We start from the raw sequence: 26,699 nt of genomic DNA, 5'->3' as shown, positions 1-26,699 counted from the left end.
GATCTTACAAATGTGTCAACATCTTGACGTAAAGTTGGCCAATAGAAGAATGCCTCAACCCCTTTCACTGTCGCATCAATTCCACGATGCCCAGCATCACGTGGAGCGTGACTTTCCATCAAAATCTTTGGCCGTAACTGTTTAGTAACGTATAACGTTCCATGCATCATGAGAAAGTCATTCTTAAGCATATAGTGCTCATGATGTTGCCCATCAACAAGCTGGTCATAGAACCTTGAAAATCTAAATCTTCAGCATATTGTGTCTTCATTTCGTCTAGTTCACAATGGTACGAAACTGACACTTTTGAAATTTGGGTCTTTCGTGACAACGCATCAGCCACCACATTCTTTTTCCCTTGCACATGCACAATCTGAAAATGGAACATTGACAAGATGTTTGCCCATCGCATGTGCTTCTCAGACAACTTCGTCTATGTGAGAAAATATCGCAAGTTTGATGATCCGTTTGGACAACAAAATCAGCCCCTAGCAGATAGTGTTTCCAACTAGTGAGAGCATGAATTACTGCCAGCAATTCTTTCTCATAGACTTGCAAGTTCCTTTCAGTCTTCAAAAGAGTTCTGCTCTCATATGCGACTACTCGGCCATTCTGCCTTTGAAGTGCACCAAGACTATGGCCACACGCATCACACTGAAACACAAAAGGTTTTGAAAGATCTGGCAAAATGATTACCGGATCTGAAGTCAGCTTCTCTTTCAAGTGTTTGAACGCTAAAATTTCCTTGGCTGTCCACTTGAAAGTAACTCCTTTTCCTTGTAGTGCATGGAGTGGAGAAGCAATCTCAGCAAAATTTCGGATGAACCTCCTGTAGTAGGAACATAAGCCTCGAAAGCTTCGAATGTCATGTACAGACTTCAAGTCTTGCCATGATCTAATTGCTTCCACTTTAGCGAGATCCATGCGTACCCCATCCTTTGAAACAATGTGCCCAAGGAAGTGAATTTCTTGCAAAAAGAATTCACTCTTCTTCTCATTAATGAGTAGCCTGTTCTTACGTAACTCATTGAAAACTGCAGTCAAGTGATCCCTATGCTCCTCTTCAGACTTCGAATAGACAATCGTATCATCAAAGAAGGTACCCACGAAGTTTCTATGTGGTCTAAAAATTATGTCCATCATTCTATTAAACGTGGCAGGAGCATTTGTGAGACCAAATGGCATGACAAGAAACTCATAGAGACCAAATGTTGTCCTGAACGCAGTCTTATGGACATCTTCTGGCCTAATGCGTATCTCATGGTAGCCACTCTTTAGGTCTATCCTTGTAAACAATGACGCTCCCTCAAGCCGATCGAGAATGTCATCTATCCTCGGTATGGGGAACCTCTTCTTGATAGTATTCTTATTCAAGGCGCGATAGTCAATGCACATGCGCCATGAACCATCCTTCTTCTGCACTAAGAGTACAGGCGAACAAAAAGGGGATGAACTGGGCTGAATCAGCCCCTTCTCTAAAAGCTCGTTGAGCTCACTCATAATCTCTTTCTGCTGGGCTGCACTAACCCTGTATGGTGGTCTATTCGGTGGACTAGAACCTGGCACAAGATCTATAGTATGATCCTCAGGTCTCTCACGAGGTAACTCCCCTCGCAAAGAGTCCGAAAAACAATCACTAAAACCACTCAAAAAAGTTGACCTGTCTTTATCTAAGGTAGACAAATTAGATACAACTTGAGGTACTTCTTTTACAAAGATCAAGTACGCAGAAAGATGATTCTTTATTACAGATGAAATAGCAGAAGCAGAAACAACTGGAACAGACTCGCCTTTAAGCTTTACATCAAGGACATGAGTCTTTCCTCTATGTACAAGGGTAATCTTTTTGTTGTAAGTATCCACCATAGCATGCAACGTGTAACACCATGGGATACCCAATAACACATCACAGCCCTCAAGTGGCATAATATGAAATTCTTCTGCATCCACATAGCTCTGAATGTGCAAACGAAGCTTTCCCAAAATGGGAGTAACGGGCTCTGAATGACCTGGGCATGCCAAACCTGCTTCCCCTGTCATACCCATCTCCTCTGCACGAATGCCCAACTTTGATGCCAATTCTGGTGATATGAAATTTGCACGGGCTCCTGGATCAAAGAAAACCAGCATTGTTTGGTCTCTAACTTTGCCCCAAGCTCTGCATAGCTCCGTGGCATCTGTGTTTGGCTAGTCTCCAACCAAATCTGGAACAAGTCCTGCACTTGGCTTTGGCTTCTTCCCTTTATGGTCTGACTTGTCATCCTTATCCTATGACTTCTTCTGTGGGCATTCATTCGCAAAATGTCCTTCCTGTTCACAAATGTAGCATTTCTCGGCCTTCCTAAGAGCTTTCCGTTCTTCAAAAGTTTTGCCGGAAAAATGCCTCTTTTGTCCTTGTCGTCGTCCGGAAGAAGACTTAGACTGCTTCTTGGACGTATCACCTTCTTCAGTGGAGGGCTTCTTTGTGGGAGGCTCAGAAGGCTTTGCTGCAACATTGCCCTTGGCTGAAAACTGTTTGCCCTGGGACCCTTTCTTGTGGCTATTAAATCCATCGAAATCTCCCTTCGACAGATTGCTGGCCACTCTTGCATTCTCTATCAACTGAAACATATTCATGACAGTAGTCTTTGTGCAGTAGTCCCTGATTTTCTTGGGCAATCCGCAACATTACTTCTCAATTTGTTCTAACAATGGCACAAACTAGTAAGACGTGACTAGGAATAGGGCGGCCCAAAACTGTTTATTGTACTTTTCCAAGCTCGCACACTGTTTAGCATTCAACTCGTGCCATTCTGTCATCACATCCACTTCAAAAGTATTTGTCAACCATGCAGGCGCAAAAAGCTGTTTGAATTGGACCCACGTTTTTGGGGCTTCAGCCTGGTTCAACAATGCGGTCCACCATTGAAGCGCATTCCCTTTCAAGAAAGTGGCAGCCTTGCGTATCTTTGAAGATTCCATGAAGTTTCCTCCAGCATAAGCTGCATCGAACTGCAGTATGAAGGTCAAAGCCTTCAATTGATCCTCAGTTCCCCTGAAAGTTTCAAACTTCACTCCCTGCCCACCTTCCTTGTAATCCTTCAGCTGACTCAAAGGAGCCACATTATCATAAACAGGTGCCTGTAACAGTGGTGCTCCATGATTGTTCATTCCAGCACCCGCATCAACTGTTTTACCTGTGGTATCTGCATTTTGTACGTATGGCTGCGAAAAACCAGCCATACCAAATTGTGTTCCAGGCACTCGAAACTGGCCGTAAGCACCCTGAAAACCTGGTTGGACACCCATGGTCGCGTACATAGGGTTACCCATGCCTGTTTGCATTGTCCCGAACACATTCCCTGGCATATACCTGTGGAAGGTCCAGCCATAGCTTGAAACACTGATCCACCTCCAAAATAACCAGGATAAGTATTAGGTAATGGAAGGGTCTAACGCATAGCGTGTTCATTACTCCCTTGACCATTCACAATTGGTTCCTGTCCAGCTAAAGCAAGTTGCTTTGGATCATTGGACACCGCTAGTTGCTCAACCACATGGGCTTTCCCTCGAGCATCATGAGTCCTCTACGCATTGGAAATCTCCTTTTCCTGCAACGGTTCAGTCATGCCCTGTGTAGGCGGCTGAAAACCCTGTGTCGGAGCCTGTAAGAACTCCTGCATTCTTGGGTTGTTAGCCAACTGCTGAAACGTGTCCATGCAGCAACGCAGTTGAGTTCTAAACAACCTGTCCTCTTCTTGAAGAGTTGAAGAAACTTTCTCCGTGCCATGTGAAGAAGATCCCTCTTCAGGTACTTGGTCTCTCTTCTCTGCCATAACGACAAGCTCTATGTTGCTTTCAGCCACAACAATCCACGCTGCACTTTTTGAAGAAAAAGTGACTATCCCGTCGATGGAACCATATAACCGGCCTGTACAACGTAGAGGGCGGTACTATTTCAATTACCTGTTAACTTTACACAGAGCACTAAGAAGGGAAGAGAACACAATTGCGTTCAGCGACTAGAATGTCACTGCGCACACGAGACCAACACCCTATAGGCCCCTAAGACTGGCGCCCCTTTCGGTATTTCTTTATTCAAATTAAGGTAGACGATCCAACCATTTAGCACAAGCTTTCACAAAGCTGTCCAAACCTGGCGAGGGCTGAAAACGCAGGTTTTCGACCTGATTTTGGCAACATAACGGGGCAAAAACCCCTGTAGGTCAAAAACACCTGTCTAGGACGGATTCCCTCGCTATCTGGAAGCTTTCTGGTGAGCTGTCACAGAAATTCAGCGGGCTGTAATTCCCTGTTTTTCATTGCCAGGTGCCCAAAAGCCTGTACACGCATCCCAAGGCTCTCACGAGGCTCCCCCGGTGTTCCCTTGCAGTTTAGGTGCAAAACCCTAAACCTGCAGAAAAACACAGCAGGCTGTAATTCGCTGTTTCGGATCGTTTTTAGCGGAGCGAACACGCCTACGCGTGTCCCAAGGGCTCCCGCACGCAATGGGACAGTTCCCCTGTGAATTGGACGAGTTTTCACGCGAGAAAACTCTCCGAACTTGCAATCTTTCACGATGGAACTGTGCGTACCTGTGGGGGATTAGCAATTAGCTAGTCCGGTTCCTATTTAGAAGGCTCTTGCCTTGGCAAACGCGCATAAACCCCCAAAACTGTACATGTTCATCTGAGTAGCCCAGCTAGTGGGGCATTACCATATGTGCCAAAGGGGAGAGAGAGATGCACGAGAGCATATCATCGTGCTACATGAGACAGAGGAGAAGGCAAGCTTTCCATTAAAGCTGTAGACCTGCACCCACTATTCACACATACACTGTAGCTCACTTATGATCAAAAATCAGCCTCCTCTCTCAAATTGGGCACCCCCTCTTCATGCTGGAAGTGGCAAAACTGCCTGGAGCCGCCATGTGTCCAGTTTGCCCCTTTTGAGTTAATTCTCTAGTTCCCACTGACTTATAAAGTTATAAGTGACTTTCCGAGTGGCCCAGACTTCATTTGGCGCACACAGGCTTCCATACTCATCAGAATTCAGTGCTAACTGGCCGACCAGTCCCAGACTGACCGACCCAGACTCCCGCTGTGAGAAACCTATTCGGCCGCAACCGTTTCACACTGGCCATGCAATGTCCACTTGCACCTTTTCAAGGGTTCCGGGGAAAACAAGTAAATAAAATAAATAAAAATATCTAGTACTTATTTACGGAAGACAACAGGAAAAATTCACCTCCTGGTGACAGAATCTACAGGAAATGTTAAAACTCAGGACACCCCTAAGTTGACACCTGATGGAAAATCTGCTCAAGGAATCATAGGAGGTAGGTTAACTCTTGAAGAACGAACCGAATATGCACGAGACAAAAGATGTTTTAAGTGTCACAATGAAGGTCACATGAAACGAGATTGTCCTAAGGAAGAACCTCAAGAACCCACAAAAGAACCCACAGGATCCACATCATCTGTGAATGCACTCAATGAGAACACTAATGTGTCCGAAGTTTCTCATGATCATGTAGACGAATCTCTCATGCAATGTTATGGTCATGTGAATAGTACACGCTTGTGATCTTGTTTCATTCATGTGATTAGTGACTCTCTCGTGAAGAGCGCACGTTTAAAAGCTCTTTCCAGAAATCCGATTGTGATGTCTGGCTTTCCTCTTGGCATGCACTCTTCGTTCACGCATGAATGTCCTGATGTGACAGTGTTAGTTCAAAATGTCGATTTTCGTCGTAGATCTATGGTTTCTCCTCTCAAAGGATGTGATGTGATTTTTCTCACTCTCATGATTCGAAAGAGGAACAAAACACATAGTATGCTTGTTTCTCTCAGTACACAGTCCCACAGTCTAGAAAAGTATGAGTCATTGCATGAAAAGAACTCTCTTGCTATCATGTCTTCTCTGAAGCATGACACGCATTTTTTGCATGATGGAGATGTGATTGTTCGCAATTGATGGTTTGGATGATGATGTTTCTAGTATGACTAACCTCATTGCAAATACGATCAATCACCCAAGACCAATCATGGCTCTCGAGGTCCAAAGAACCCACTCAGGAAGTATTTTGTCTTCACATGATTAGTCAGTACGCATTGTTTGAGTTTCTCATTCGTGACGGTCTCTTGTATTTTCGTCAAATGTCTTTATGTGTTCCCTTTTCACAGGCATGCCGTATTGCACGATGCACATGATTCACTCACGGCTGAGCACAGATCGATGCAGATCACTCTCCGAAAGAAACAAAATTTGCTTTCAAGAAATTCACAATGTCTCATGATTGTCCGTTTTGTCAGTCGCTTTTGCATGTTCATTCCTTAGCATGACATAGTCATAGAAAAAGCACGCACACGATTGTCCATCAAGCATTGGCATTTCCATTGTGATTTGCCACAATTGATAGGTTTAGGTCGACAAGTCAAGTTTCGATCTCAGTTTTCGCATGTGTTTGGTGAACGGTTTGGCACTCAGTCACATTGTTCATCCGCATTGCATGCACAGTCATTTAGGAAGAATAGTCTTTTTCCAATCACTCTACATGGAACGGGTATGTTTATGATTTTGTGTTTCAAGTAATTTCAAGAATATTCCTCAACAGAGATTCTTGAAGAAGGTGGACCCACGACGATAGACGAAGTCAGAGCATTTGAGCCGCAACAGATTATCATAGGTCGCTTTCGGCGCGGCCAAAAGAAGCAAGCATTGGAGACTTTCATGAAGTTCAAGTATCGCTCGACCCGCACAGCAAAGTGGGCAGACGAGGAGCACTTCGCAGGATTCTAGGAGTTGTTGGCGGACTCTACGGACACCATATAGCTCGGTAGGGGATGTCACGTGCACATCTAACCCTATGTGCATGTGGACAAGTTGTTCCTACTTCTAGGGTTTAGATAGCCTATGTTCTAGTAACCTTGTGAGCCTGTACACAGGCCGTGCAAGTCCAGGCACTAGCTGCATACCCTTTGATTGCACAACCCAAGCATGAGCATGTTCCATTGCATTGACCCAGTTTTGCAACGGGTGAAACTCTTCTTATAAAGTCATTTATCTACAAGTGACTTTATTATTTATCAAAATCGTGGGTTGTTGGAAAGGCTGCTCGACCCACTTGCTGGCATCTATATAAGCAAGGCCAAGGCCTCAATAGAGAGCAGAAGAAGAGTCAGAGACACAAGGAGGCAAGCACCCAGCAGATAGACAGCACCTCAGGCCTCTCTCCAGAAGGAAGACCAGCGTTTTCAGTTTTCTCCAGAAGGAAGACCAGCGTTTTCAGTTTTCAGCCCTTAGCCTCGCAAGAACCTGCAGCATCCCTTGCAAATCCTCGCCGTCACGACCCTAGCACCCAGATCAGCCTAGCGTTTTCAGTTTCAGCACAAAACAGCCAGCGTTTTCTGTTTTCAGCCACTAGAAGACAGTGTTTTTGCATTCTCGACCCTTGCAAGCCTCGGCAGTAGAAGATCAACCCTAGCCTCACAATGATAGCAGATCCACAGCCTCGGATCTTGTCATTTTCAGCTTTCAGCCTTGACATCGTCGTCGTCGTCGTCGATATCGTCATCGTTGTCATCGTCAAGTACCACAGCATCTAGAAGCATTGTACCAGACTTTGTGCAATCTAAAGCAAATACCTCTCTAGCAGTAGAGATGGGAGCCCTTCGAGGGGGGTTTGGGACCGCATCTGTTGTCGTCTCTCTCTCTCTCTCTCTCTCTCTCTCTCTCTCTCTCTCTCTCTCTCTCTCTCTCTCTCTCTCTCTAGCACTCTCATGCACTCTTATTCACAGTTGCATTCCACTCTCTTGTTTTGGTGATTGCACATTCTCTCATTAAGTCAAGAAAGGCTCTCCCTTCACGTCAGTAAAAGCAACCTTGAGCACTCACTGATCACTCATCCTGAGCCATACACCATCATTCACTTCCGTTCCACATTACACCTCCATGTCCGGACGAGTCCATTAGATTAGATTTTCTAGTTTTGGAACCCTCTTGTATAAATGGTTTGTTCACGCATCTTTACAGATGTTATTACACTATGGTGTGCATCTGGCATGATGTGCATGTAGCTTTAGGTTACAGGAATCCGACGAGCCATTCCCCACGTCAATCAGAGACAAATGTGCGACAATTTCACGCGAAACTTAGCCTTGTTCAAAAACTTATAAATTAAATCATTCAATGATTTAATTTGTTGGGTCGGAGTTTGCCCTACCTAGCCCTTAGTTGGTTTATAACCTGCAAATCTTACCTATAAAGGGAGCCAAGGAGCCAACACTTGCTATCAAATTACCTAGCGCTAGATCCAGGAGCACATCAGCCCAGCGTTTTGCTCCCATCAGCGCTAGCGTTTTGAAACTACATCAAACAGGCGTTTTCTAGCGTTTTTGCAAGGGTACCTATTCCTGCAGATCAGCCCCTAGCATTTTCGGTTTCCAGCCCTTCCCTCACCGGATCGGCTTAGACCTCGTCTCCCTAGCATCTTTGTTGCAATCCCGTACTTCAGCAACCCATCAAGATCCCCTTAGCCATTCCCTCGCCGTCATTGAGTGCTCCCATTGCTGTCCATCGTTGTCATCGTCGAAATCTGCATTTTCACCACTTCATTCCTCTCACATCAGGAGAGCAGTTCAGCCCCAAATCTACCCCTTCGTGGCCATCTACAATCCCACATCAAGAAGGATCCAAAGGTGCATCAAATCAGACCTGGAGGTGCCTCGTCTTGAGGAGTTACCATGGCGACAGTCATCATTCAAGTTAGTAGAATCTGCACTTGAAGTATTGCGTGTGTGTACGTTCTATTTATGCATCGGCAATGGTGTGGGGGCCTCTTGAGAGGGTTGGTTCCGACCCATCGGGTATCATTCTCCTCTCTCTCTCTCTCTCTCTCTCTCTCTCTCTCTCTCTCTCTCTTCAAGGAAAAGTAAAAGGAACCATCATTCAAGCTAAAAGGATCACTAACGCAAGGAAAGAAAGAAAAGGATTTGTGGAAGTGTGAAACCTAGATCTTCACCATTACAATTCCGCTGCACCTGATACCTTCTCTATGGCAATAGGCTATGTGTTACTCACTCAACTCGTGAGAAAGTAATGTATGAATCTCATACTTCTTGTGATGCAAGGCATAGAGAGATTCAAGCCACTCTTCAACAAGTAGAAACATATTTTTATTGGCCTACAATGAAAAGCATACAAAACTATGTTTCAAAATGTGTGGTATGCCAAAATCAAAATATGATAGAGCAACCAGGCTTACTCCAACCATTGCCAATCCCTAATTCTCTATGAGAGAGTATATCTTTTTGGATTACCCAAATCTATTCATTGGAAAATGGGAATATGGACAATAGTTGACAGGTTTAGTAAACAAGCTCATTTTATACCTATCAAAAAGACCATTAAGTCACATCAAATGGCAACCCTCTTCATATCACAAGTTTTCAAATACCATGGCTTGCCTACATCCGTAGTGTCGGCAGATACAGATCCTAGAATGACGAGCAATTTTGGGAAGGGCCTGTTTGAAAATTTAGGTACTAAGCTAAATTTCTCTTCGGCTTACCACCCATAAAAGGATGGCCAAAGTGAAAAAGCTAACTCCACAATCCTTGATCTACTAAAAGCCTATGTTACGAAAGTAGATCAACGTTCCCAATGCAAGAAGTACCTACCACCCCTTGTAGAGTATGCATACAATAACACTGTACATACTTCTACGTGAAAAACACCCTTTGGGGTGATAGAGGGAAGATCCAAAAGCCCATTACTACAAGGTACATGGGAAGATCTTTACTACCGATGAGTACAGTTGAGATTTAAAAGAATCTTTTCAAAAGATTGAAGATGCTATATTCATCTCTCAGCAAAAACAGAAAGGCCATTGCTAATAAGCACAAAAGAGCTTTAACCTTCAAGAAGGATGACCCACTGGACATCAAAAGTATTATGCTAAGTTAGCAAAAAAATACTATGGTCCCTTTCAAATTTTTAAGCCAATCAATTAGATGGCTTATCAATTGAAGTTGTCCAATCATTGGCCCATACACAATACAATGCTTTTCATGAGACTCTACTTGAGCCTTATAAAGAAGAGCCACCTAAAGAAGCAGTGATTGAAGATCCTCTAGAGTTTCAAGGTCAAGAAGAGGTACTTCAACCCGAGTCCATCTTACGACATGAAGATGGTAAGATTATCTGACGATATCTTATTAAGTTTAAGAATTATCCTTTTGAAGATGTTAAATGCATGCAAGGAATTCAGATTAAGGATAATGTGAAGCTTGTCAAGGCTTACACTGACTCGCTTGAGTAAGCACATATAATACATTTAATATACAAAGTTTTTGTCTTATAAGACTTTGTTCCTTTATTGTGCACATGTTAAAAAGTATGCATACTTATGATAACTTCCGGCAGCTACATCTCCCAAGCACTACGTAGAGGTTGTTAATCTACTGTGCAATAATGATATGAACTATAGGGTACACATGCTTGCAGTAGCTAAGTCTCTCAAGCAACAAATGGACTAGTCATCCATTTTAGAATGATGTCGCTAGGTAAAAAGCGATCTTCTACCATTGTGAAACCATGGACTAATGACTTGATTTTATCTTCTCTACCTCATAGTCGAGGACAACTATGATTTCACCGACAACGTTATGTCATAAAATCTCATATCTAGCTTTCCCAAATGATTTTTTCATCTTAAATTGGCCATTTAAAATAGGAAGATAAAGAGAACAAGAGTTAGAATTTGAATGTGTTGTTAGACTTCTTAGTCCTGGTAGTGGACTAAAAGGGGAGAGAGTTTACAAAAGAGCAGCTTGAGATGACTTAAGGGTAAGCTTCATTAAGCCTACAAAGGATAGTGCACAAATCTTATAAGAAAAGCTACTAGGTTGAGCAAGCAGGTAGGGGGCCTACTAGCTTAAGCAAGTAGGGGGGCTACTAGCTTCAGCAGGTAGGGGACCTACTAGCTTACCCGATTTTTACTATGAGCTTAGGAATATTACTTTGATCATCCTTGACCCAGTAACTAAAGTAGCCTAGCTTTAGGAGAATCTTGTGCCAGGTAATAGTGGAAAAGACTTTTGCAAGGTCTAGGTATTTCAAGCTATTGAACCTTACTATCAAGGCTTATATGACGCGCTAGCAAGCCAAGTAGGCACCCCCATTTGCCAATTTCAAATCCTCTTTTGTAGGAGTATGACTATTCATGTATACTAAGTCTTTAGACTCTTCTCTCTCTCAAACAAGCCATCTAGGACACATGTCAAGCATAGAGTTATGTTGCCCTTGAGGCTTGAGCAAGCTTGAATTTAATTGGATAGTGCACCTTGAGAGCCCATTAGTTAGAGGATCAATCTCACCCTTCTTAAAAGGGAATGAAGGACACTTGTCACAATGCTCATGCACTTGCCTATAGAGAAGAAAGCCATCCATTGGCTAGTCTTTGGCAGGAACCAATAGCAAGAAAGGATGCTATCCTAGGGAAATTCGATGGGAGGCGTTTCTCTTAGTTTCCCTAGGATGCTATCCTAGGGGATTTCGATGGGAGGGGTCTCTCTTAGTGTCCTAGGCATGCTCATTGACGACAAAGCAAGTCTCCTTCTCAAGTGTGAGAAGTAGAGAGCCTACTCAAACAACACTTGAGCATGGAATGCAAATCCAAGCAAGTGTCTTGCTCACAAGCATGCTCATCTTCTTCTCTAACTACTCTACTATGCTATGCTATGCTTTATGAGTAGATGTAAGTAGGAAGAGTACTTCTTTCATGTAGAAATACTACTACTTCCTCTCAATCCACCTCAATCCCCACTAGGTCTCTCCACCTTTGAAGGAGTTTGCGGTCTTGGGATAGAGGTCTCACCAAGTGTAATTAATGGTGCATGAAGCTTTCCATCTTCATGGTATCAATGTGACTTTTGAAGAGCACAAACATTGTATTGTAACTCATGGGAAAATTTATGATACAAAGACCTTTTGGAGGGGGAACTGGTTGCAAGTAAATCTGGTCCTCAATTGTTGTCAATGTTTTTTCGCATGCCAAGCTAACTAACTATTAGTTCTTGTTGTAGACTCCAACCAAGTATTTTCTCCTCACAAAGAATACTCTTAGAGTAATACTCTCTCTTTTCATCAAAAGTCCGATGTGGTTGAAGGAATTATCAAATTCCATCACAGAGATAGTGTCATCGGGCACACTTCCAGGAGCCTAGGCTATTTGACACTTTGATCACGCTGGCGTTGATGTGTGAAGCAACGGTAAGGACCTCATGCCTAATTGTCCACTGGTGGACCAGATAGAGCTACCACATGTTCACATGATGGCATGCATGAGACGCAATAAACCTTCAATCATCATGACGACATTCCAACAGAGTTTGTTGCACCACTCATGGTAGTGGAGGCTTTGTTTCAAACCATGTCTCCTGGAAGGATTTAGAGATATGCCACCAGATCGGTTATCATATAAAGCTTTTGAGGCATCTAGACATTTGGTTGTAATGTGCAGTGGAAGAGATTTAAGGTGATAACTCAGGATGAGCACTCAGTGCATACTCAAGGTTGTAATAGACTAGAGAGAACAAAAAAGAGAGAGAGAAGAGAGATACTATGAGTGAAGGTTCTGTGAGAGAGAGAGAAAGAGAGAAGATTAAGATCCCAAACCTCCATCCAAGGGCCCCCCTCTCTATCGCTAGAGAGGTATTTGTTTTTTATTGCACAAATGTTGATACAATGGTACTAGATGTTGAGATGATGATGGGATCATGCGGTAGATTCTTGGATCTGCAAGGTTACGGGCTGAAAATGCAAAAACGCTAAGGTGTCTAACATGGGATCTCCAAACTGATGAGGCTATGGGCTGATCTGCTAATGCCGATGTTGAGGGTGTTGACGATGATGACGGAATTGGGCTGAAATCTGAAAACTCTGGCTGAACTAATGGCTGAAATTTGCAATGGCTGATCTGATGCAAAAGCGCTACATGGGCTGTATGCTGAAGGGCTGCAAAAAAAAAAAATGTTGTGCCATCTGTTGGGATGCTGATGGATCTAGGGACAAAAGGCTCAAAACGCTGACAAGGGATACTGCTGGCGATGCTAATCTGTTGTTGTTAGTGGCCATGTTGAAAAATGCCACGGTGCTGGTTGAGGCTAGGGCAGACGCCAAATGGTGTTGCTGCTCCGATAGGTATTGACTGGCTTCTAGGAATGGTAAGCCCTAGGCCCACATTTATGTTGGGTCGATAGCCTCCTAATAAACCCCACGACTTCGCTTTAATTGATTAGTGCTGGTGTCCCTTATTAATAAGTTGAACTCACTTATAAGAGGTGCTTCACATGCAGGAAAACTACCTAGGCTTGGTACTAATGCTCCTGTATGGGAACACTCCCCAGTGCCTACACCTTGCAAACAGTGGTTGTGCTCAAGTGCAATCAGAGGGTATGCAACTACTCTAAAGTGCCTGGACATGCAGGTCCTACGTACAGGCTCACAAGGGTGCCAGAACACTTCCTAGGCTGTCCTAAACCCTAGAAGTAGGACTTGGCTTGTCCACATGCACATCGGGTTAGATCTGCACGTAGCACTGACTCACACAAGAGGTACAAGATTATGGTATGCTAAAGTCACAGAGTGGTTCTCACATACAGATTGGCATGGACCACCTTCAACCATTCCAATATGACAGAGATAAACTGCATATCCACCTCACAGGCAACGAAAGCAATAAAGTTATGAGGCAGGACTTGTGCCACATTCACACAACAGACATGAATATCACCCAGGCAACCCCTTCCTTGAAAGATGCAATACTGCACAGAGCGCTTCATCAGCATTTCGGAAGATATATTCATAGAGAGAACGAGATACATGAAGGGCTTCTTACATGGTTGCAATTGGCCAACTCAAGGTTTTGTCACATTGCCTAGAGATAGAGACTGACAAAGCCGCTCATATCCCTAGAGGCGAGAGGATATGCAGACGATGCAAAGAGGAGGTGGATGGTGAGTAGCAAAGACAGGTGGAGGATTAGAAGCACGGCTACAAGGCGTATACTGCCATCAAAGTGAGATACCCTTCCCTGCTCAAAGGGCAGCACTCCCTCCTCCAGCTCTTAGAGTCAACCAACCCATGCGTGATAGGGAGATTAATATTGGAGATTCGGCAACATAGAGAGACCTTTTTACAAGCCCAGATGGTACCAAGAGAGGGGCGTCTAGACACAGATCACCACCTTCATCAAGAGATCCACCCCACCTTCGACACCCACACGGCAAGGAGTTACCCTCCAGAGATCAAAGACCCTCCAAGAGACAAAAAGCATTGGATTTTGGACACCTCGTCTCTACCAGCAGGAGATGACAAAGATTAGAAACCAGTTCCACCACTGGGAGACTTCAAAGCATCTGGCTCAGCTCACATCAAACTCAGGCATATCTTCTTCAAGGAGCTGCTGACACCCCATCTTTAATGTATACCATACTACACCCCTTGCAAGTATAGTACAGATCGAGTCAGCTAGAGTGCATAACATACTTGTATACCCTTGGCATATAATCCTGCATTCTGAGCCTCTAATGGTGGAGCTCCATCCTCCCTCCATTCATCATGATCACCACTCACACACCCCACATCATCAGCTTATCGCTTAGCTTTAGCTATAGTTTTTAAAGTCTATATTTTCAATTTAGCTTTTAATATTTTTGGGATGACAAAGAATGCATCACATAAGTACATGATTTGACTAATAGACCAAGTTCGGTCTTTCAAAGATGTCAACAAATCTCTCTCTCTCTCTCTCTCTCTCTCTCTCTCTCTCTCTCTCTCTCTCTCTCTCTCTCTCTCTCTCTCTCTCTCTCTCTCTCTCTCTCTCTCTCTCAATGGCTTACAGCGATTTCCTAAAGCAACCGGTTTCACATGCTTTCCACATAGACACGGGGCCAATACAGTGGACTATGTTATGGCACAATCGAGCTTTATTCCTTGTATTCAGAATTTCATAGTGGGAGCTTTCATAGTGGGAGCCAGACCAGTGGGCGTAGCAGTGGATCATGCACTTTTGACATTTTCCATTTCATTTCAGTATAGTACAGCCCAGACATCAAGAGGTAGGTCACATACCCGTTACACATTTACACGAGAGACTGACTCAGTTTATACAGAGGAGATCTATAGCCGTCTATGCACAGCTGGTCCTGGCCTCTCAGTGGAGGAGTGCACCACTTTACTAACTGAGACACTGCATGGTGCAGCATCAAAGGCATACCCACACACTCAGCCGGGTCGGAGGCGATATTCTGGGAGCATGCCCCAAAATAGTTGATATGATAAGGAGTGCATAGAGATGAGAGCCCAGCTTCAGAGGGAGCTTCAGAGGGATCTTCTTTTAGGAGTCATGTAAGGTGCAGCGGAATGAATGTTGAACTTTGCTCAAGATGAGTGCTCCGAACTGTGCTCAAGGTTCCTTTTTTTTTATGAAAGGGAGAGGCTTCCGTTCTTTAATGAGAGAGTGCAACGGACACAAACAAAGTGAATGGACACTGTGCGTGAAGGTGCATGAGATTGAGAGGTAGAAAGAGAAGAGAATACGACACCAAAAACGTTGTAAAACCCTCCTCTGAAGGCCCTACTCTCGATGGCGAGAGTGGTCTACTATTGATTGCACAATCTGGTACAAGGCTGATGCAAATCTAAATGCTTGCTATGTCGATGTCGACGGATGGAACGACGAGGACGATGCTAAGGCTGAAAACTGAGTGCTTCGAATCGGTACTGTTGCTCCAAGTTGTCTGATCTGCTACTGTGTCTTTGCATGCCAAAAACGCTGTTTTGCTGGGTCTTCAACTGCTGAATTTGCTGTCCTTCCTACTGCTGCAAACCCTTGCTGAAAACGCTGCCAAGTTGATGTAAAACGCAGGTCATGGCTGGCTGAAAACGCAGAACAAAACACTGGCTGAGGCTGCTTGAAAACGCCGAATGCTGTGGTTTAAAAACGCTAGTAGCTGGCTCCTGTGATCGCCCTGGTGCTGGCTGAAATGGCTGTGCAAAATCGCCAAGCAAGGCTGGGAAAACGCAGAAGGGCTGAGATTCTCCAAGGGCTGAAAACGCTGAAGGGGCTGAGGTGAGGGAAAACGCCAGTTGAAGTATTCTTGTTCTTGCTGAGAGTCGGCCTGCTGAGCAATGCTCCTGTTGCCTCATCTGCCAGAAAGTGCTAGCACTAGGTTTGCTTATATACAAACTTAGCAAAATTGCCCTACCTACTTTCCAACAAAAGTCACTTAAAAATAATAAGTGCAAAATGTCAAAAATAGGGAAAATAGGTCTATGCACTGTAAAAATGCTACTGATGGGATCTGACTAGAATCTGATGGTCATGCTCTATGCAACCGGAGGAGATGCATCTAATCTAAGTGTCTGGACATGCACGGTCTGCGAACAGACTCACAAAAGTGCCAGATCACTTCCTATTCTAAACTGACTTGACTGACTGAACCCTGGTCATGCTGTAGCTTGTCCACGGACATATAGGGTTGGATGTGTCACGTGACATCCCCTCCTTTTCAAAGTGAGGTACTGGTACCAAACTGTATGGCGTCGATACCTTGAGGTTGTCTTCACTGGGCCGAGGTTTTCTTTGGGGAGAGCAGCAGAGACTAGACTGACTAGAGCTTTTGCGGCCTTGGAGGCTTGGAGAGGATGTGTTCGCAGGTTCAGTTCCAGGAACCTCGGACAAAGTTATTGCTCTTTGATACCTTAGTAGCCTCAGCTATGTTGTATGGGGTGCAGACATGGGGACCTTCTGTAGGCCAGGATGGTTGGAGACGTATGGAGAGGCCCCTGGTATCTATGATCTCTCGACTGATCAAAGCCAAGGCCTCCATAACCCACGCTATCATTTGAGCAAAGCTAGCTGCCCCTTCTATGGAGATTGAGGCGCTTACCAGATCAGTCTCCTTTGTACACACCTTGCGGGATAATACTAGAGGCAGATATGCTAGACTGGCCCTTGAGTCTTCCAAACAGTTAGCTCTTCAGGGGGACACTTCATGCTGGTATGCACAGATGACATCATGGTTTCAGACGCATGGTTTCACCATGGACAGGCTGCCCCCTTTCCATTATTCTCTTCAGGCACCCTCGATGTCTCTTACACGGGTGGAGATTACTAGACTCATTCGTCAGGACCTGGATACCAGGAGGACATGAATAGAGCCGCCACAGGAGTTGGGCATGAAGATGGCTTTCTATAGAGAGCATCTTCTCCACCTCATAGGAGATGGGTTTGTGATTCGACCCAGCTACATGAACACACATATGTCTCATGGTTTGCGGTGTGCCATTGGTCAGATATGCACATCCTCACATCAGCTAGAGATTGAGACTGGTAGATTTAGAGGGATACCAGCAGACATCAGGATATGCCGCTTATGCCAGTTAGAGCCAGAGACAGAGCTACATTACATATGTCATTGCACAGTGTACTATGAGATATGGGGCCCTTTCCATTGCTTATTCAGATAGGATTTCGGTCCTTTCTCTAGGGTGATGAGTTATGAGGATCAGAGATGTCTTGGGCTATATCTACTTGAGTTACAAAGATATAGAGACACTTTATTGGGGAGAGATAGAGAGAGACAGTCCCAAAGACAGATTACAAATTTCTTTTCACTAGATATGGGACAGCCAGAGGATCAGTCATCATTGCAGAGCTTGGCCCACACTCATTCGGCCACTACCGACACTCTCATCGACCGAGCACCAAAGCTACGGAGATCCAAAAGGCCAGGATTGAGGAGAGGGGCCACACAGCATCGACGGAGACTACAACAGAGGATTCGAGCCATACTCTCTCGATATCCAGAGTGCAGATGAGGATGGATTCTAGTAGTAGTATCTAGTTCTTTTGTACCCAGACATGGTATTAGATTCACCATTTTGTAACAGATTGGTCTCATAGGCCATTTTGGCCTTTTGAAGACGTTAATATAACATTTCATATCTCTCTCTCTCTCTCTCTCTCTCTCTCTCTCTCTCTCTCTCTCTCTCTCTCTCTCTCTCTCTCTCTCTCTCTCTCTGTGTGTGTGTGGAAGTACCCCTGTATAACAGTAAGCTCATGACCATGGAGCTCTAAGCTACTGTACATTTTGTTTCTTTTTCCTACCCGGATGAACTAGACGCCACAGAAGATGGATGTATTTTGATTTGTCCCATGGGCCGACTTCGGCCTCCAGTGGATGTTAATTTTCTCTCTCTCTCTCTCTCTCTCTCTCTCTCTCTCTCTCTCTCTCTCTCTCTCTCTCTCTCTCTCTCTCTCTCTCTCTCTCTCTCTCTCTCTCTCTCTCTCTCTCTCTCTCTCTGCACGAAAAGTGGTTGTATTGTGTGGACAAAGAGACCACTAAGGATGCTCTAAGGCCTATCACCCAGAGGATGTACAAGTCAAGGGGTACAAAGTGAGTTCCATGTGTATAGCAAGGTGGCATGCATGAAGAATGCAAAATGAACCATTGGGGAGGTGCATAGTGCCATGTATTGTGTCCATGGTCCAGACAGAAAAGAAATGAGGATCTCGCCCGTGTCCTGAGAAAAGAGTATCTATGCCTCTCCACTGCCCTTACTACCTTCTTACATCCCCATAAGAATTTTTCCAATTCTCCTATAAATATTTAAGGTGTTTTTTTTGCCCAGTCAAGTAGAGGAAAGAAATAGATCAGATAAGGTATCAATATTGCCTTTATGATCCTCAATCTAACATGAATTGGCCACTCCGCATAGCGCCCAGACATTGTACTAGAGTCACACATGGATGTAACTTTTGGTCTCGTAGGTCATTTTGGCCCTTTGAAGACGTTAATATAACATTTCCTTCCATTTTCTTTTCTTCTCTCTCTCTCTCTCTCTCTCTCTCTCTCTCTCTCTCTCTCTCTCTCTCTCTCTCTCTCTCTCTCTCTCTCTCTCGGACTTGCACGCAGAGCTACAAGCACTTAAGGCGGATTCACAAGCACTTAGAGAAGAGGTCACAACCCTCAAGCGAAAGCTTGCGGATAGAGTAAGCAGTGGACTGGAAGAAGGGGAATTCCAGCCCTCGGTGATAGAGGAGATCAAGGTCATCAAGGAGCAGGTACGGATGATCACAGAGGAGGAGAAACAGAAGGTGGTGAAGACGTCTTCGTGGATGGATGTGATCACGAAGACGCAGAAGAAGGCGGATGAGGCCGAGAAATGGATAGAAGTTGCTAAGAAAGGGAAAGGGAAAGAAACCACATCCGTCCCCACTCCTACAATCATCAACATGACTTTAGAAGAAGAGCAGCGAAGGAAAACTAGAGCCTTGCATATAAGAGTAACCGGTCTAAAAGACCGGGATGATATGGAAGGAGAAGTCGAAGAACTTCTCCGCATGATGGGTAGTGAGGCTACTCATACAAAGGCATGGAGGGTAAGGAAGAAGACACAAGGCAATGGGGAGACTTCAAAAGGGAGAGCTTTAATCATCCATTTCCCATCCATGGAGGCAAAGAAGGACTTCTTGAAGAAGCGCCCTACACTAAAGAAAACGGGTATATTCCTTGGAGATGACCTCACTCTCACACAGCTTGCGCACACGAGAGAGGTAATGCCAAAGATTCAAGCGGCAAGGGAGAAGGGAAAGACGGCCTTCTACAGAGATGGCCGGGTGGTGATTGTAGAGCGATGCTCCACATGACGGTGCGAGACCCATGGGACCACACTCAAAGTTGCCACCTGGAATTGTAATGGATCTATGCGCCTTGATGTGGGTGCGATGCTTTTCAGGATAGTTTTACGGGAAGAGACATCGTCTTCTACTCTGAGACACATCAGGCCCCGGGGCAATCTATGCCCCACATTAGTGGATAAAGATGGGAGACAGCCTGTAGACAGGAGACACGATCAGAGCACAGAGGGTGGGGCTCAGGAGGAGTGGCAGTGTTATTCAGGGAAGAGTTGCAGCCATTGATACATATAGCCCGCAGGGATGAACAAGCTAGGTAAATGTGGGTGAGATTGAGAGCAAAGACAAGCAGATATCTTTACATCGCTATTTGCTACTTTTCCCCGAGTACGTCAGTTTATGCACCACCCAGAGGACAGTCCCCCTTCTCTATTTTGGATGATGACATATGGGAGTTCTCTAGAGATGGTGACATCATCAGTCTAGGGGATTTCAATGCTAGGACTACCCATCATCAGACAGTATTTTATGATACTTCAGAGGAGATGCTGAGAGAGTTGGATGTTGCAGAGACGGGCCTATCCAGACTATCACAGGATGGAGAACACACTAAGTATGGACAACACTTGATAGACATGGGGACTGCACATGGATTGGCCATCTTGAATGGCCTACAGAGATTTCCCGTTGCCGGGGGTTTTACATGCTTTCCACACAGACATGGAGCCAACACAATGGATTATATCATGGCACAGCCGAGCCTCATCTCTAGTATCCAGGATCCCACGGTTGGACCCAGACCTGTTGGTGTGGCAGGGGACCATGCTCTTGTGTCGTTGACCATCTCTTTTCAGTTTAGTGTAGCGCACACACTACGGGCAGCAGCCCCTACTCGCTACACGTTCACACGGGAGACGGACTCTGTATACATAGATGGGACTACAGACGCCTGTGCACAGAGGAGCCAGGGCGACCTCTGGAGGAGCTTACTACTATACTGACACAAACACTACATGATGCAGCGGCAGAGGCATACCCACATACCCAGCCTGACCAAAGACGTCGTTCGGGGAGCATGCCCCAGAACAATTGGTATGATGAGGAATGCCGGGACGCTAGAGCGAGACTTCAGAGGGAGGTGCTTTTGGGGGACATCACTCACAGACAGTCACAGATTGACTTCCGACGCCTAGTGCGGCGGAAGAAGAGGGCATTTTTGGCTCGCCTAGAGCAGGATCTATACCAGCTATTCTTGAGTCAGGACTCACGTGAGGCATGGCGGCTCTTTCATGAGCACTCCCCCCCCCCCCCCCCCCCCCTCTGCCATCACTTCTACAGAGGCCTGGGGCCAATATGCATCATCTCTGTACACAGTTCATGAGCAGCCCCCCCTTCCCGACCCCCCCGATCCATGCCCACATACGTGCTTTTTTCACCGCTAAGATGGTGAGGAAGGCCATTGACAGGATGAGGACTGGGAGAGCATATGATCATGATGGCTTAGTGGCTGAGCATTCCACGCATGCCAGAGATTTACTAGCAGAACTTCTAGCAGTTATGTTTAACTGTGCCATGTGTGAGGGCTTGCCTAATACTTGGAGCCTATCTACTATTATACCTATCTTCAAGTCGGGAGACCCTATGGAGCCTGGGAATTATCACACTATCATGATTGGACTCACATTGGCACGGTTGTACGCATCTATTCTTGAGCTGTAGCTGAGTAGATGGGCAGAGAGGGAGGGGATACGCGCAGCCAGGCAGGCAGGTTTCAGGAGGGTTTTTTCTACTCTTGACCATATCTTGACACTGAGAGCCATCATTGAGGAGGGAAAATCGCATGGCAGGCGGATCTATTGTAGCTTTGTGGATTTCCGCAAAGCATTTGACACAGTGCCCAGAGCTAGATTGATTACAGCAGATGGGAGTACCCACAGAGCTCATTTGGGGGGTCATGGCATTATACAGGTCAGTAGTAGGGCATGTACGCACCCCAGAGGGTCTATCCACACCGGTTTACTCCACTATTGGGGTGAAGCAGGGATGCCCGCTCTCTCCTACTCTATTTGGTATGTATGTGGATGAGGTCTCTGACTACATTGAGAGAGATGGTGATAGAGGTGCACAACTGGCAGGGACATGGATTCCACTATTGTTATATGTTGATGACATTGTGTTGATCTCCGACTCTCCGGAGGGGATGCAACGTCACTTGGATGCTTTGCATAGGTTTGCCCACGAAAGTGGTTTGTCCGTCAACCTTGGTAAAACCAAGGTCATGGTATTTAATACCACCCCACAGTGGATCAGGAGGTCAGCGCCCGCATTCACATACGGCCAAGAGAAGGTGGAGTATACAGATGCTTACACTTACCTTGGAGTGGTTTTTAGTGGGCCAGCATTTTCATTGAGGAGGGCAGCAGAGCCTAGATTGACCAGAGCCCATGCAACATTGGGTAGATTGGAAAGGATGTGTTCACAGGTTCAGTTTCAGGAGCCTCGGACGAAGCTCTGGCTCTTTGACACTTTGGTGGCTTCGGCATTGCTTTATGGAGCTGAGATTTGGGGACCTTCACTGGATCATCACGGGAGGACAGGCCGCAGTGATGGATGGGGGGACATGGAGAAGCCTCTGGTCTCTATGATCTCGCGGCTCATTAGAGCCAAGGCTTCAGTACCACGTGCTATTGTACGAGCAGAGCTAGCTGCCCCCCCACTAGTGGTTGAGGCGCTCACCAGATCTCTCTCCTTCATACACCGCATGTGGGAACTTCCCAGAGACAGATATGCACGCCTTGCACTTGAGTCCTCTCGACAGTTAGCCATGCAGGGAGATACAGCATGCTGGTATGGGGAGATGACATCATGGTTTCAGGAGCATAGACAGATTGCCTCCCTTCCAATACTCATTGGATATGCCCTCTCTGACTCTTAGACAGTCCGAGATCACCAGGCTCATTCGCCAGGACTTGACTCAGCTAGACACCAAGAGGACATGGATACAGCCAGCACAAGAGCTGGGCACAAAGATGGCTTTCTCCAGAGAGCATCTCCTCCAGCTTACGGAGGATGGTTTTGTGACGAGGCCCAGATACATGGACACCCACTTGTCTCATGGGATACGATGTGCTATTGGCCAGATACGCACATCTTCACACCAGCTGCGGATCGAGACTGGGAGATACAGCGGAGTACCACCAGAGGCCAGGACATGCCTCCTGTGTGACATCGAGCCTGAGACAGAGTTGCACTACACATGCCACTGCCCCATCTACTACGAGATATGAGGCCGCTTCCATTGCTTGTTCAGAGAGGGCTTTGGACCATTCTCTAGAGTCATGCGGTATGAGGATCAGAGATGCCTGGGTTTGTTTTTGCTCGAGCTGCGCAAACACAGAGAGAGCCTTATGAGAGGAGAGACTAGCCAGTCTCAGAGACAGATCATAGACTTCTTTAGAGCTGCCACTGCACACCCGGAGGAGTTACTACCACAGCAGAGCTCATCGCCTTACACCAAAGGCACACTGATCGACCGAGCGACTGAGCTGGGGACATCCAGACGCCCACGACTGCGGAGGACTACACAGCATCGACAGAGGCTGCATCAGAGGATTCGGATCACTTTGGCTCGACATGCACGACGGTCGGTCAGACTACTGACCATGGAGGAGATCGATGAGATCCGCCACCAACCGATGCTGGATCTCCTCTGATCTAGCTATCCTAGCTAGCTGTTTAGCTGCTTAGTTCACACCTAGCAGTTTAGGATTCCATAGTATTTTATTTTGTCATCTTGTTACTCTTGTTACTCTGACCTTGTATCAGATCCACCACATTGTAACTTTCTGGTCTCATAGGTCACTTTGGCCTTTTGAAGACGTTAATATAACATTTCATTCTCTCTCTCTCTCTCTCTCTCTCTCTCTCTCTCTCTCTCTCTCTCTCTCTCACATAGGCCAACCTCGGCCTCTAGAAGAGATTGATAAAGCTTTCTTTCTTTCTCTTTGCATGGTAAGGGCATTTCTTAGATCAAAATCACTGACCTCGGCCTCTAGAAGAGATTGATAAAGCTTTCTTTCTTTCTCTTTGCATGGTAAGGGCATTTCTTAGATCAAAATCACTGTAAGCAATCTTCTCACATCTAACATCCCATTGAACATGGCAAATAGAACCCACATACCTAGATGAAAATAGAAATACACAAAGCCAACACCAAAGTCCATAAACAAAAACAACAAAGCCATTCTCATTATACCTCGGGAAGCTCTGAAAAGATTGTTGTCCGTAACAAATCAAGCAACGCTTGTCGTACAGCCTTACTCTTGTCACTTATTCGAGGACATAACTTCTCCATAATAGTCACCGCATGCAAACTGAGTTCTTTTGGATGTCGAGATATAAGATCCTTGATGCCATAAAGTGCATCTGAAAACAGTAAAAATCTCATTAAATATTTGCAATTGAAACCACTCAGTTTAAGAAAGAAAGACTAGCTGTTGACCACCTTTCCGAACTTTGTCATTATGATGAGTTGTTTGCGTCAATAGCTCCTTCAATGTCAGCCTCCGATTATTTGTTGATAAACCCTCTTTCTCTTGAGCAACGCTTTGTCCAGGCAGAACAATAGCTGGAAAAACTCTCTCTCTCTCTCTCTCTCTCTCTCTCTCTCTCTCTCTCTCTCTCTCTCTCTCTCTCTCTCTCTCTCTCTCTCTCTCTCTCTCTCTCTCTCTCTCTCTCTGTGTGTGTGTGTGTGTGTGTGTGTGTGTGTGTGTGTGTTAGTTATTGAGTATTGTAGGTAATTGACGAGGCTTGGGGCAGCTTGTCCTCAAGGAGCCATACAAATCAACACATGTACAAGGACTCCAAGCTCAGGGTGGTTTGTAGGAGTCATAGACGATGAACCGTGGCAATGGAGAATAATGCCAATTAATCGGGCCCTGCGACACAGCAAGGAGCGTAGTGGTGCACGCCCCTCGTCTCAAGTAAGCGTAGTGGTGCTCCTTCGCTGCCCTGGTGGAGCCAACTGAAGTATCCCACCGACTCTCAGAGTGTGAACTAATTATCACAGAGCAGGAAGAGCAAACAATAGCGAACATTCATTATACTGATCAAAAACATCATTTATATGCCACAAGAAAGAGATTAATCGACACAACAATGGGGACTAAAAGATGGACTGGTCCCCACTTAAAGATAATCTTTATTAATGGAAAAAATCCTTTTACAAGCACATGAACCGGAAAGAGAGCGCTACCGCTCTCTCCTTAATCTTGAATCATATTCTACTAAAAAAAAGTAGATTCTCTATCTGCTCGTAGGAAAAGGGAATTTTTTCCTATGCTGAAATTTCTTAAGTCATTTTGAGGGAATTTCATGCCCCAAAAGGACGTCATATAAATCATGGTTAGCAGGCGCATGGTGTGAACCTATTCTAGCATAATTGGGATGCCAAGAGGTGAATGTGAGGAGGAATGGAAGAGCGTCTTCTATCTAAATAAACAGGGCTTTGTCCCTACTTTGTAATCATTCAACCAAAAGATATGGAATGTGATATTTGGATCTCTCTCTCTCTCTCTCTCTCTCTCTCTCTCTCTCTCTCTCTAGCGTTTTCCTTCTCCAGCGGGCCAGCGTGTCTCCCCCTCCCTCGCCCTCGCCAGCGTTTTCCTTCTCCAGCGCGAAGCCTATTCAGGCTTCAGCCCGCCAGCAAGCTTTTCGTTTCACCAGCCCCGCCAGCAGTTACAGAAGAGGAAGAAGCAGAAGGGGGGGGGGGGGTCCTTTTTCTTTTGCCTCCCCCAGTGGGGAGTGGGGGCCCCTGTGGGGTGGACATATACAGCACCCCCCAATTCACACTAACATGGCCCCACCCAACAAGACTTTTGCGGCAACCGTGGCCTCAAGTATCCCACCCATCCCACCCCCTCTCAAACCACAGTCGCCATGGGAAACCTTCATCATGAGCGAGTTGACGAGGCTACAGCAGGAGGTAACCAGCTTGAAGACGGAGTTGATCACCAAAGAAGCCCGGATATTCAATCTAGAAGAGCAGTTACAAGATGTTGTGACCAAACAACAAACTCAAGAGAAAACCCAAGAAGATACATTCGAAGCGGCACAGCAAGACCATAATACTTCAAAGGTACAATCTGAGACTTTTGTTAAAGAAGTGCTATCAGTTTTGAAGGAAAATGAGAGGGAAAAAAGATCGGAGGCATATGTCAGAATTGGTGGTCTACCAGATGATTGGTCGGTGGGCACTTTACCAGATGAACATTTAGAAGGCTACATCCTAGATGTAGACATACTTAAGGAAAGATTAAGTAAAGTGGTGCCCTTCGTGGATCTTGGTGACCCAACTCACATTGCAGTTAAAGGGAAGCAGGCAAAGGTTTGCTACTACAACCTACATGAGAAGATCAAGGTAATGAAGCAGACTAAATCATTGCATAGTACATCGGTATGGATCTCAGATGAATTGACACCCCTTCAACTCAAAAATAGAGCCAAAGAGTTGGCTAAAGTCAGAGAAGCAAGGAAGCAAGGAAAATGGGCAGTGTATAGAGGAGGAAAAGCTATTATCCGAGACTTCAAGAATCCATCATTCCCACAGACATGGACTTAGGTTCTTCTATAGATGTAGACACGTTATCACATGGTGATTTCTCATCATTGTAAACCTAGCTCTCATGAGTCATGAGAGCAACGAGGTTATGTTTTGCACATGCACTCATTTTTCATTTATGATACCCGAAGTGGAATGTAACCCAAGATGTATCGGTTGTCCTATAGGTCAGCTTTGGCCTCCACAGGAGCGTTAATAGATTTTCTTTCTCCTCTCTCTCTCTCTCTCTCTCTCTCTCTCTCTCTCTCTCTCAGCATACTCGTAGGAGGTTGTCTCCCTCTTACACTTGGTGACCACGGGGTTCATCCAATCCACGACCTCCCGTTGGCCGTTATTGAGCCACTACTGGTTGCATTTCTGCTATTGCTTTCAAATTTTATCCTCCACAGTTTCCAC

The 26,699-nt window shown here is 45.5% G+C and overlaps 1 protein-coding gene across 3 annotated transcripts in view; it reads right to left on the bottom strand.

The window, feature by feature from the left end:
• Positions 1-26,699, bottom strand: part of LOC147436210 (uncharacterized) — a 164,775-nt gene that overhangs the window by 119,409 nt on the left and 18,667 nt on the right. For all 3 annotated transcript variants that reach the window (XM_086489105.1, XM_086489103.1, XM_086489104.1), the window contains exons 4-5: positions 24,189-24,311; positions 23,940-24,109 (exon numbers count right to left, since the gene is read on the bottom strand). In XM_086489105.1, coding sequence (XP_086345231.1) covers positions 23,940-24,109; positions 24,189-24,311 — 293 coding nt within the window. The remainder of the gene's footprint in view (positions 1-23,939; positions 24,110-24,188; positions 24,312-26,699) is intronic.

This window comes from Adiantum capillus-veneris, chromosome 18 (genome assembly GCF_014529385.1).
Source record: "Adiantum capillus-veneris isolate H3 chromosome 18, ASM1452938v2, whole genome shotgun sequence".
Taxonomy (NCBI): domain Eukaryota; kingdom Viridiplantae; phylum Streptophyta; class Polypodiopsida; order Polypodiales; family Pteridaceae; genus Adiantum; species Adiantum capillus-veneris.
The sequence above is the reverse complement of the archived record's forward strand: the minus strand, read 5'-3'. Positions and strand labels throughout refer to the sequence as shown.